This window comes from Garra rufa, chromosome 20 (genome assembly GCF_049309525.1).
Source record: "Garra rufa chromosome 20, GarRuf1.0, whole genome shotgun sequence".
NCBI lineage: Eukaryota > Metazoa > Chordata > Actinopteri > Cypriniformes > Cyprinidae > Garra > Garra rufa.
The window spans coordinates 2,745,065-2,758,290 of record NC_133380.1 but is presented as its reverse complement, the minus strand read 5'-3'; the positions used below and the strand labels follow the sequence as shown (position 1 = coordinate 2,758,290).

Below are 13,226 nucleotides of genomic sequence, written 5' to 3'. Positions count from 1 at the left end.
CATTCATTTAAAATAAAAACAATTTCTAAAAAAAAAAAAAAACAAGTCTTTGCTATTTCTTTTTAACAATTTAACATCCTTAGTGAATAAAAATATTAATTTCTTAAAAAAATTACTGACCCTAAACTTTTAAATGGCGTTTTATTTTGTTACAAAATATTTTTTTTAAATAAATGCTGTTCTTTATAACTTTATATTTATTAAAGAATCCTGAAAAAAGTATTAGATGTTCCAAGAAAAGGCAGCACAACTGCTTTTAACACTAATAATAAATCAGTATATTAGGATGATTTCTGAAGGATCATGTGATGCTAAAGACTGGAGTATGATTCTGAAAATTCAGCTTTGCATCACAGGAATAAATTACAATTTAACAGACATTCACATAGAAAACAGATATTTTAAACTGCAATAATATTTCACAATATTACAGATTTTTCTGTATTTTTGATCAAATAAACACAGCCTTGATGAGCAGAAGAGACTTTAAAATCTTAAAGAAAAAAAAAACATTAAAATCTTACTGACCCCAAACTTTTGAACAGCAGTGTATGTTGCATTTCTGCTTCAAAAAAATGATTTTCAATACTTTGATCTGATGTTCACTCAGTGATTGATATAGATCATCATCATCATCATCATCATCGTCTGATGAAGACTCCAGAGGTGTCAGAAGATGCTGTGGGCAGACGAGTGAGCTGTGAAGGAGAGAGAGGAACAGTCCATTATGTGGGTCCGGTTCCTCCCACCGCAGGTCTGTCTCTGTTCATTCAGCTTCATATGAGCTTGAGTTCTCTTCATCATCAGTCAGATGTTCATCGGTCTTCTGTTCCCACAGGTTTGTGGTTGGGAGTGGAGTGGGACAATCCAGACAGAGGAAAACACGACGGAAGTCACGAAGGAGTGCGATACTTCACCTGCAGGTGCTCATCAATCAGTGACTAAATCATTACAGTCAATGTTGTAAACTAGGGATGCACTGAATGTTTGGCAACCGAGATTATTTGAATAAGCGAAAAGGCAGAATAAATTATACTGAACAATGACGTGACGTGATCAAATAGAGGTGCACTAATGCAGCAAACATGTGGTCAGTGTGGAAGCATTTAAAACTGTCAGAGAAAGATGCAAAAATCATTCCAAGCTGCGATAGCGAGAGACTGTTTAGTGTCACATCGCATGTCTTCCATGAGAAGAGAAAGGTTACTGTATGATGACTGAAATCATCCATTAGTCAAACTACAGAACGTTCTGTTGTCTAATACACGCACCAATTGTGTTTATTCTGACAGCAGCTCCTTAGCCAGGGTTCAAAGACCAAAGATGACAATCATTCACAAATCTGCTGCTGCCAGCAAACAGTAGGACTGAGCTCTTCTTGTGCGTTTACGTCAAAATAAAAGTCAGCATTCATAAATGTTAGTGTTGTCATTTTACTCTTGTTCTGCAAAAAAATAAAAAGAAATAGTAAGACAAAAGTAATGATGATTATTACAACAGCTCTATTAATACATGTATTCTAACGTTCTCCTTTGCTCAGCAAGGCTGCATTTATTTGTACATTAAAAACACATGCCTGATTCAAGGAGGGGCTCTTAAAAATGGCCAAAGAATATCATTTTACTAACTTATTTACTAGCTATAATGTCTACTAGAATGTTAAAAATGTTCAGTGTTAAGTAAATATTTTTAAAATGTTGTTTTGTAATTGATTTTTTTCTTTGAAAAGCAAGACAAAACTGTAAAAAGCAAATATTGGCTATTTAATTTAAAATAAAATGGCAAAATACATGGGGGAAAATATGAAAACAGTGTTCCGTAATCGGCCTTCGGCCCAGTGTTTCATTTTGTTCTGCTTCGGCCAAGAATTTTCATTTCGGCGCATCCCTAATGTAAACATTAAAGGAGAAGTTCGCTTCCAGAACAAAAATTTACAGATAATGTACTCAGCCCCTTGTCATCCAAGATGTTCATGTCTTTCTTCAGTCGTAAGGAAATTGTTTTTTGAGGAAAACATTTCAGGATTGTTCTCCATATAGTGGACTTCTATTGTGCCCAGAGTTTGAACTTCCAAAATGCAGTTTAAATGCAGCTTCAAAGGACTCTAAATGATCCCTTCTTCCTCAGCTGGGATCGTTTAGAGTCCTTTGAAGCCACATTTAAACTACATTTTGGAAGTTCAAACTCGGGGCACAATAGAAGTCCACTATATGGAGAGAAATCCTAAAATGTTTTCCTCAAAAAACAATTTCCTTACGACTGAAGAAAGAAAGGCATGAACATCGTGGATTACAAGATGAGTACATTAGTTCACTTCCAGAACAAACATATACAGATACTCCTTTAACAAAGCTTGTTTTTGTCCTTCATCAGACACCCGACGGGTGGCTCGTTCGTACGGCCCAAAAAGGCTAGTTTTGGTGTGGATTACGTGACGGCTCTGCAGCAGCGCTATCAGGTGGAACTACAGGAGGTTATAGGAGAAGAGATTAAGATCTCCAGCAAAACCGTGATGATGGTCGGCTTTGAGGACTTCAAACAGAAACAGAGGTGAACTTTTACTGAACGCTTGCTGATCCGTTGTGTTTGACATGTTTTTCAAAATGCAAAATGTATGCTTTTTGTGTTCTCAAAGGCTGGAGACCTTGACAGAAGTCGGTCTGAGGAGATGTGAGGTCTCTGGTCCGGGTTTAGAGAATGAGATCAGAAACACCACACCTTGTATCCTTCAAAAGTACTGTACATCATTCATGTTCTCAGACAGGAACAAGAATATGTGAAGCTTCTTTAACGGAGTAAAACTGACTTTTCCTCTAAGATGATGCAGCTGCTCGGACACAACAGTATTCAAATAAATATTCAAAACTTGATGCTCAGTGTTTCGACTTTATTCTTGTAGTATTTGCACTTTATTCTCAAAATATTTTGACTATTATCCCAGTATTCCGACCTTATTCTCGCAGTATTCCGACTTCATTCTCGCAGTATTCTGACCTTATTCTCGCAGTATTCCGACTTCATTCTCCCAGTATTCCGACTTCATTCTCCCAGTATTCCGACTTCATTCTCGCAGTATTCTGACCTTATTCTCGCAGTATTCCGACTTCATTCTCCCAGTATTCCGACTTCATTCTCCCAGTATTCCGACCTTATTCTCCCAGTATTCCGACCTTATTCTCGCAGTATTCCGACTTCATTCTCCCAGTATTCCGACTTCATTCTCCCAGTATTCCGACTTCATTCTCGCAGTATTCTGACCTTATTCTCGCAGTATTCCGACTTCATTCTCCCAGTATTCCGACTTCATTCTCCCAGTATTCCGACCTCATTCTCCCAGTATTCCGACCTTATTCTCGCAGTATTCCGACTTCATTCTCGCAGTATTCCGACTTCATTCTCGCAGTATTCCGACTTCATTCTCGCAGTTTTCAGACCTTATTCTCCCAGTATTCCGACCTTATTCTCGCAGTATTCCGACTTCATTCTTGCAGTATTCCGACTTCATTCTCCCAGTATTCCGACCTTATTCTCCCAGTATTCCGACCTTATTCTCGCAGTATTCCGACTTCATTCTCGCAGTATTCCGACTTCATTCTCGCAGTTTTCAGACCTTATTCTCGCAGTATTCCGACTTTATTCTTGTAGTATTTGCACTTTATTCTCAAAATATTTTGACTATTATCCCAGTATTCTGACCTTATTCTCGCAGTATTCCGACTTCATTCTCCCAGTATTCCGACTTCATTCTCCCAGTATTCCGACCTTATTCTCCCAGTATTCCGACCTTATTCTCCCAGTATTCCGACTTCATTCTCGCAGTATTCCGACTTCATTCTCGCAGTTTTCAGACCTTGTTCTCGCAGTATTCCGACTTTATTCTTGCAGTATTTGCACTTTATTCTTGTAGTATTTGCACTTTATTCTCAAAATATTTTGACTATTATCACAGTATTCCGACCTTATTCTCGCAGTATTCCGACTTCATTCTCCCAGTATTCCGACCTTATTCTCCCAGTATTCTGACCTTATTCTCCCAGTATTCCGACTTCATTCTCGCAGTATTCCAACTTTATTCTCAAAGTATTTTGACCATATTCTCCCAGTATTCCGACTTCATTCTCCCAGTATTCCGACCTCATTCTCGCAGTATTCCGACTTCATTCTCCCAGTATTCCGACCTTATTCTCCCAGTATTCCGACTTCATTCTCGCAGTATTCCGACCTTATTCTCCCAGTATTCCGACCTTATTCTCCCAGTATTCCGACTTCATTCACGCAGTTTTCAGACCTTATTCTCGCAGTATTCCGACCTTATTCTTGTAGTATTCCGACTTGATTCTCGTGGTATTTCGACTCTATTCTTGTAGTGTTTCCACTTTATCTCACAGTATTCCGACTTTATTCTCGCGGTATTCCGACTACATCATTCATGTTCTCAGACAGGAACAAGAGTATGTGAAGCTTCTTTAACTGTATCTCTCAGTGGCTGAGTCTCTGGATCTTTCTGGAAACCTGCTGAGCTCCTGGGAGGTGCTGGCAGCGATTACCGAGCAGCTGGAGTCTCTGCAGGTGCTGCAGCTCAGGTGAGGCCACCTATAGTTTCCTTATACTGTAGATTTTCCATCATTTTATTCTCACTTATGGTTAAATCTCTGGTTTGAGTTTCCAAATCTCTGTGTAGTCACAACAGATTGAGTATCTCCAGTGATCCAAGCCATTTAAGCCCCGCCTTCTCCCGTTTGAGGGTGCTGTCACTCAACAGCTGTGCACTTACCTGGACTCAGGTGAGATATATGTTTATATACTGTTTTGGTTTGTTCTCATTTTCTGGTGTACTGAAATACATTTAATAGTACATATACTTAGACATACACTACTGGTCAAAAGTTTTGGAGATGTTTTGAAAACATTAAAATAGAAATCGTCTCTTCTGCCCATCAAGGATGCATTTATTTCATCAGAAATATAATAAACACAGTGATGTTTTGAAATATTTAAATAATAATGTAATATTTAATCAATTAATTTTTAATTGTAATATCTTGTCTGTGTTTGTCAGGTTCTCCATTATGCCCCCATGTGGCAGCAGTTAGAGGAACTTTATCTTGCGGACAACGACATCACAGAATTACTGCGGTACGACACTGAAACACGTTCACATCAAAGAGCAAAAATATTCCTAATATCACAAAAACCAAATGACGCTTTTTTTTTTTTCTTTTTTTTTTCCAGACCAGAAAATGTGCTACAGGCTTTAAAAGTTCTAGATTTATCCAATAACCAGATAAACCAGGAGACAGTGCTGGAAATCTCACATTTACCTTGGTAAGAATTAAAACAATTAATGCCAATGAAGATGCAAATCATCTTGTGTAATAACATCATAACTGTGAAATAATGCTTGAATCCTCAGGTTGGAGAAGTTGAATCTGTCCAGCACTGGTTTATCTGTCATTCAGTTCAGTGATGCTTCACCAGGTACCAAAGTGTCCATATTTACATTTATAATGTGTGTACATGCATAAAAGCAAAACAAATAATGTTTTCATGCTGTGAAGGCAACCAGACGACTTCGTTTCCTGCATTGAAGACACTGTTACTAGACAACAACAACATTTCAGAGGTAAATCAGTTATTTTAGTACAATTAAAATACTATAAAAATTTGAATTAATTAACATTTTAGTTTTTTGTCATTTTTATTAGTTTTTGCTTTTTAAAATGTCTATATAGTTAATTTTATTTGATTTTTTTTTTTAAGTTACTTAAGTACTTAAACTACTAAACAAGAGTTTGGCAACAAACAAAAAATAAGTTTAAGCTGATTTTTTTAATGTTTAGTTTTGTTGAGTAATGAACATGATTTGTAATGGTTTTAGTTGATGATAATAAACTGATATCTGTGTGTGTGTGTGTGTGTGTGTGTGTGTGTGTGTGTGTGTGTGCAGTGGCGTGTGGTGAACGAACTGGAGAAGCTGCCGTCTCTGCTTCATCTGTCCTGTAGGAGGAACCCGCTCCAGCAGAAAGAGAAGAACCTGGAAACGGCACGACAGATCATCATCGCACGATTGAGCCGACTGGAGCTACTCGACATGAGACAGGTTATTTTGTCTTTATTGTCGAAGTATTTAGACTTTATTCTCGAAACATTGCAGCTGTTTTCTCAAAATATTTTGACTTTATTCTCATAATTTCAACTTTATTCTCGTAATTTTCAGCTTTTTTCTCGAAACATTTAGACTTTATTCTCATAATTTTTAGACTTCATTCTCATATTTCAACGTTATTCTCGTAAATTTCCAATTTATTCTCAAAATATTTCGACTTTATTTTCTTAGTATTTTGACTTTCTCATTATGTCGACTGTATTCTCAAAATATTTCGACTTTATTCTCGTAATTCCAACTTTATTCTCGTAATTTTCAGCTTTATTCTCAAAGCATTTAGACTTTATTCTAATAATATTTTGACGTTATTCTCGTGATTTCGACTTTATTCTTAAAATATTTAGACTTTATTTTTCGTAGTATTTTGATGTTCTCGTTATTTCGACTTTATTCTCAAAATATTTAGACTTTATTCTCGTAAATTCTACTTCATTCTTGAAATATTTAGACTTTATTTTTGTAGTATTTTGACTTTCTTGTTATTTTGACTTTATTTTCAAAATATTTCAACTTTATTAAAACATTTCGACTTTCTTCTCGTAATTTCGACTTTCTTAGAATTTCGACCTTCTCGTTATGTCAACTTTATTTTCGTAACTTCGACTTTATTCTCGTAATTTTCAGCTTCATTCTTGAAACATTGCGACTTTATTCTCAAAACATTGACTTTATTCTCATAGTATTTGACATTATTCTCGTGATTTCGACTTTATTCTTAAAATAATTTTCGTAGTATTTTGATGTTCTCGTTATTTCGACTTTATTCTCAAAATATTTCGACTTTATTTTTATAATATTTTGACTTTATTCTTGTAATTTCAATTTTATTATTTTAATATTTACGTGTTTTATGTTGAATATCATAATTGACCGACCAGGCTTTTCTGGTTCATATAGTCTGAGAATTTAGACTTTATTCTTGAAATATTTCGACTTTATTCTCATAATATTTTGGCGTTATTCTTGTAATAATTCGACTTTATTCTTACAATATTTCGACTTTATTTTCATAGTACTTTGACTTTGTCGTTATGTCGACTTTATTTTCAAAATATTTCAACTTTATTTTCGTAATTTCCCCTTTATTCTCGTAATTTCGACTTTATTCTTGTAGTATTTTGACTTCCTCATTATGTCAACTTTATTTTCAAAATATTTCAATTTTATTCTCGTAAATTTCAGCTTTATTTTTAAAACATTTCGACTTTATTCTTATAATATTTCGACGTTATTCTCGTAATTTCGACTTTATTCTTAAAATATTTCGACTTTATTTTCATAGTATTTTGACTTTCTCGTTATTTTGACTTTTCTCAAAATATTTAAACTTTATTCTCAAAATATTTAGAATTTATCCTCGTAATCTTAGATTTTTTTTATTAAAGTGGCACTAAAACGCCATTGTACAAAAACCTTCAGACAAAATCTTTAAAAGTTTGCAAACGTGTTTTATGTTGAGTATCATAATTAAGCCACCAGGCTTTTCTGGTTCATATAGTCTGAGAATATAGAGGAAAAAACAGCTCCATTTTATCCAGAGACTCAAACTGAGCAAAAATATGCAATTTGGTGCAGATGCTGATATGGGAAATCTCTCCAATAATATGTTTTAGTAAGTGATCCAAACATATAATGCAATGCAATGATGATTGGGAGATGAACAAATAAACGTTCCTCAAAAGAAGTGAGATGTCTTGGACTAATCTGATGATCAGATTTGAGATTAAACAATGATTCATGGAGAATCAAGTAAAGCCAAGCTGATTCAGTCCAGTAAGTGTTCATCTGGAAATATTAATAAAGTCATTCTTACATTTGCTTAAGAAAAATCAGTCCAGATTTGACAGCAAAAAGACACATGAAGCACCATCTGAAGGTGGAAATTTGTACAGATACATTAAAATATCTTTGACTGGATAAAACTTTATGTGGTGTTTTTGTCAGATCTTGCCGGATGAGAGGAGGGGAGCGGAGCTGGATTACTGTAAAATGTTCGGATTGGCGTGGCTGAAGGCTGGAGGTCAATATGACCCGGAGAAGAACCACCCGAACACAGAGTTCATAAGCGACCACCCACGATACCTCACGCTCATCCAGAGTGAGTCCACCCACAGAAAAATCTCATTGATTCTGCTTATTTGCTTATTAAGATATGTGACCATGAACCACAAAACCAGTCATAAGGGTACATTTTTTTTTGAAAATGAGATTTATACATCATCTAAAAGATGAATAAATAGCTTTCCAATTGATGTCTGGTTTGTTAGGATAGGACAATATTTGGCTGAGATACAACTATTTGAAAATCTGGAATCTGAAGGGGCAAAAAATGTAAATATTGAGAAAATCGCCTTTAAAGTTGTCCAAATGAAGTTCTTAGCAATGCATATTACTAATCAGAAAGTAAGATTTATACATTTACAGTAGGACATTTACCAAATATCTTAATGAAACATGATCTTTACTTAATATTCTAATGATTTTTGTCATAAAATAAAAATTGATAATGTTGACCCATACAATGTACACTGTAAATAATTTGTTGAGTCAGCTTAAAATAATTTGTTACCCTTAATTTGTTTGCCTTAAAATTTTAAGTTCGGTCAACTTGAAATGTTAAATTCTTAAAGTCTTAGTTTTTTTATCTAAAAATGATTGAATCAGGATGCATTTACCTGACCAGTACAATGAGTTAAGATATTTTGTCCTGTTTTCTGAATCTACATTTTGTTAGTTTTTGCTTAAAGCAAACAAAAATATCTGCCAGTGGGGTAAGAAAAATAATCTTAATTTAAAGGCTAAACAAGATTATTTTTCTTGCCCCATTGGCATAAAAGAAAAATGTAATATGTTGACCCATACAATGTACACTGTAAAAAAAACTATTTGCTGTGTCAACTAAAAAATAATTTGTTACCCTTAATTTGTTTGCATTAAAATTAAGTTCAGTCAACTTGAAATGATAAATTCACTGCAAAAAAAATCTAAATTTATCTAAAAATTCTTGAATCAGGATGCATTTACCTGACAAATAAAATTACTTTAGATACTTTGTCCTGTTTTCTGAAAAAAAAAAAAAAAAATAGTTAGTTTTTGCCTAAAGCAAGCTAAAATATCTGGAAAGAAAAATAATCTTAATTCAAATGCTAAACAAGATTATTTTCTTGCCCTATTGGTAGATATTTTTCTTGTTTTAAGGAAAAACTAACTAAACGTAGATAATATATATTCAGAAAACTAGACATAATATCTTACCTCAGGTAAATGCATTTTGATGCAAGAATTTGTAGATATTTATACAAAAATACTAAGGAAGAAATCATTTTTTGCAGTGTTGTACTAAGTGATATATTTGAGTTGATTCAACTTAAAATTGTAAACCCAGCTTTTAAGTTTAACCAACCAAATTTTTAGTTTAGTCAACTCAAATATCTAAAGTTGACAACACTTATTTGTTAATAATACAATTTATTTTAAGTTGACTCAACAAATAAACCTACGCTAGTTATGACTAGTTTTGTGGTCAAGGGTCACATGATTATCTCTTAATGATATCTCATTGGCTGTTGTATCTGGTTAAAACACTCTGATGATTCCTTTGTTTGTTTGTTCGTTCAGAGTACGGCGCTCCAGAAGAGAGCGAGCTGAGAGAACAGAAACCATTTGCTCTAAAAAATCAATTACTAAGTATGATCTTCTATCATCACATCAACACAGACCATTAAAACCATCCATATGAATGTCTCTCAGCATTTTATTCTTTCATTTCAGCGGTAACGTTTGTTTGTCCAGAGGATTCGGAGAGGAATCCCATAGAAAAGAAGCTGCCAGGTAAAAACGTGCGCTAGAAACACCGACGCGACTAACGTGACGGATATTTGAGGTGTTTTTCTGCTGTTTTCAGGCTCGATGATCGTTCAGAAGGTGAAGGGGCTTTTACACCGGCTGCTTAAATTACCAGGAACAGAGTTAAAGCTCACCTACACCTGCTCAAAGGTAAACCATGCTGACAATTACACAGTTAGTTTTGATTGTTAATTTTAGTTAGTTTTAGTCATTTTGTCATTTTTATTAGCTTTTTTTTGTTTGTTTATGTCTATATACACATTTCGTAATTTCGACTTTATTCTCGTAATTTTTGTGATATTTTGTCTTTATTTTAGTAATATTTCGACTTAATTTTTGTAATATTTCGATTTTATTCTCATAATATTTAAACTTTATTCTCGTAATATTTTGACTTCATTCTTGTAATATTTTAATTTTATTTCAATAATATTTCGATTTTATTCTCGTGATATTATGATTTTATTCTCGTTATATTTTAACTTTATTCTCATAATATTTAGACTTTATTCTCCTAATATTTCGACTTCATTCTTGTAATATTTCAATTTTATTCCCATTATATTTCGATTTTATTCTCGGAATATTTCGTCTTAATTCTCATAATATTTTGACTTTATTCTTGTAATATTTCGACTTTATTTTCATAATATTTGGGCTTAATTCTCATAATATTTAGATTTTATTCTCCTAATATTTCGACTTCATTCTTGTAATATTTCAATTTTATTCCCATTATATTTCAATTTTATTCTTGGAATTTCGACTTTATTTTCGTAATATTTCAACTTTATTCTCGTAATATTTCAATTTTATTCTCATAATATTTCCTTAATATGATTTTATTCTTGTAATATTTCGACTTAATTCTCATAATATTTTGACTTTATTCTTGTAATATTTAGACTTTATTTTCGTAATATTTCGACTTAATTCTCATAATATTTTGACTTAATTCTTGTAATATTTTGACTTTATTCTTGTAATATTTCTCGTAATATTTCAACTTCATTCTCGTAATATAAAAATTTTATTCTCATATTTCCGTAATATTACGATTTTATTCTGGTAATATTTTGACTTTATTCTCTGAATTTCAACTTTATTCTTGTAATATTTCTTGTAATATTTTGACTTTATTCTTGTAATATTTAAATTTTATTTTCATAATATTACGATTTTATTCTCGTAATATTTTAACTTTATTCTCGGAATTTCAATTTTATTCTTGTAATATTTCCCATAATATTTCAACTTTATTCTTGCAGTATTTAGACTTTACGAGAATAGTCAAAATATAACAAGAATAAAGTCAAAATATTACGAGAAATATTACAAGAATAAAGTCAAAATTATGAAAATAGTCAAATATTTATAAATACTATAATATATACTGTAATTAATATTCCATTATTATTTTTATATAATATATAATTTTTTGTAGACTCTGTTTGAAATGAAAGGCATGCATACTGCCTACTCCAAATTTCTGGAGGCAAAATAATCATTCATTCATTGATTGATTGATCCTATAGATGGCTGGTAGAGAGATTGAGATCGACAACGATCTGAAGCCGCTGGAGTTTTACTCTGTGGAGGACGGCGACAGAATTCTAGTGCGCTGGTCCGGATGAAACCACAGGGAATTGTGGGACATTTGAGCCTTACAGACTGACCATCACTCTGATCAGACAGAGTCCATCAGCTTCTGCACTGACCACTGAAACGCTCCACAGAAATCATCTCACATCTGTGTTCATGATTATAGCACAACATTATTCCTCCAGAAAACAAGGCATTGCCAAACTCGCTTTATAAAGCTTAAACTTGTATGTAGTTTGGATTCTTCAATGCCTGTGTGAATCATGAGTCTCTCACCACCAGATGGCGCTTCATTTCACTGCGGGGCCTGGAGCAAATATTCCATAAGATCACATCAATCTCACAAAGAAATGTCCAGCTCACATTTCACACTAATATCAATGTTTTCCACATCAAACTAAAATAAAAGTACAAGAATTCAGCACAGCATACGGCAAAACCGATCTTTCATGTGATGTTTAAATTATAAACATTTTGTAAAAAAATAAATAAAATGTTTTCTTTTTCTTTATTGATTTGGGGTAACATGACCAGAATTTTCCTGGCATAATTAATGAAATTGTATTAAATGCTAAATACAGTAACAGGTTTAATGCATGTTTGATTTAATCATTTTTATTAAAGGTACATTAACTTTAATGTTTAAAATGAACAAATTTTATGTAATAACCGAATAAACCACAAAACCATCTTTCAAGCTGTTTTTGCCTCACACTAAACAATGATATACTAAAGTCATTATAACAAGATAAAAAGTAGTTTATTATTGCTTTAAAAGTCATAATTATGACATAAGTCATTATAACAAGACAAAATGTGGAAAATATGGCTTTAAAAGTCCTAATTATGAGATAAAAAGTGCAAATTATGACTTATAGAAATAAGAAAAAATACTCAATTTTGACTTTGAAAAGTCGAAATTATGAAATGAGTCGAAACTATGACTTTACAAGTCGAAATTGAGACTTTCAAAAAATATATATTATTTTTGCCTCACACTAAATCACTTGTTTCGAAATTATGACTTACTGAAGTCATAATTATGTGATTAAAAAGTCAAAATTATGAAATAAAAAGTCGAAACTATGAATTTACAAGCTGAAATTGAGACTTTCAAAAAAAAAACATTTAATTTTTGCCTCACTAAAATCACTATTGTTTTGAAATTATGACTTAAGTCATACTTACGAGATAAAAAGTCGAAATTATGATTTAAAACATTGTCATAAATTTGACTTTTTATCTCGCAATTACAGTAGCAATTATGAGAGAAAAAAAACTAAATTTTGACTTTAAAAAGTCGGAATTATTAAATAAGTCAAAACTATGACAAGTCGAAATTGAGACTTTCAAACATTTTTTTTGCCTCAAACTAAATCACTATTGTTTTGAAATTATGACTTACTCAAGTCATAATTATGTGATAAAAAGTCAAAACTATGACTTTACAAGTTGAAATTGACTTTCTAATAAATTATTACATTTTTGTCTCTCACGAAATCACTATTATGTTGAAATTATGACGTACTCAAGTCATAATTACAAGAAAAAAAGTCTAAATTATGATATACCCAAGTCCTAATTAAGAGAGTCAAATTTATGACTTATAGAG

The 13,226-nt window shown here is 32.6% G+C and overlaps 1 protein-coding gene across 1 annotated transcript; it reads left to right on the top strand.

The window, feature by feature from the left end:
- Window positions 1–613: 613 nt before the first annotated feature.
- On the top strand, window positions 614–12,081 carry LOC141293879 (tubulin-specific chaperone E-like). Its single transcript, XM_073825949.1, has 16 exons — window positions 614–754; window positions 839–923; window positions 2,374–2,550; window positions 2,636–2,721; window positions 4,484–4,583; window positions 4,682–4,784; window positions 5,060–5,136; window positions 5,233–5,325; window positions 5,414–5,478; window positions 5,559–5,623; window positions 5,948–6,100; window positions 8,111–8,264; window positions 9,785–9,853; window positions 9,938–9,997; window positions 10,071–10,162; window positions 11,548–12,081. Exons 1-16 carry the CDS (start codon window positions 652–654, stop codon window positions 11,644–11,646), a joined length of 1,581 nt encoding a protein of 526 aa, XP_073682050.1. The 5' UTR covers window positions 614–651; the 3' UTR covers window positions 11,647–12,081.
- Window positions 12,082–13,226: the final 1,145 nt, after the last annotated feature.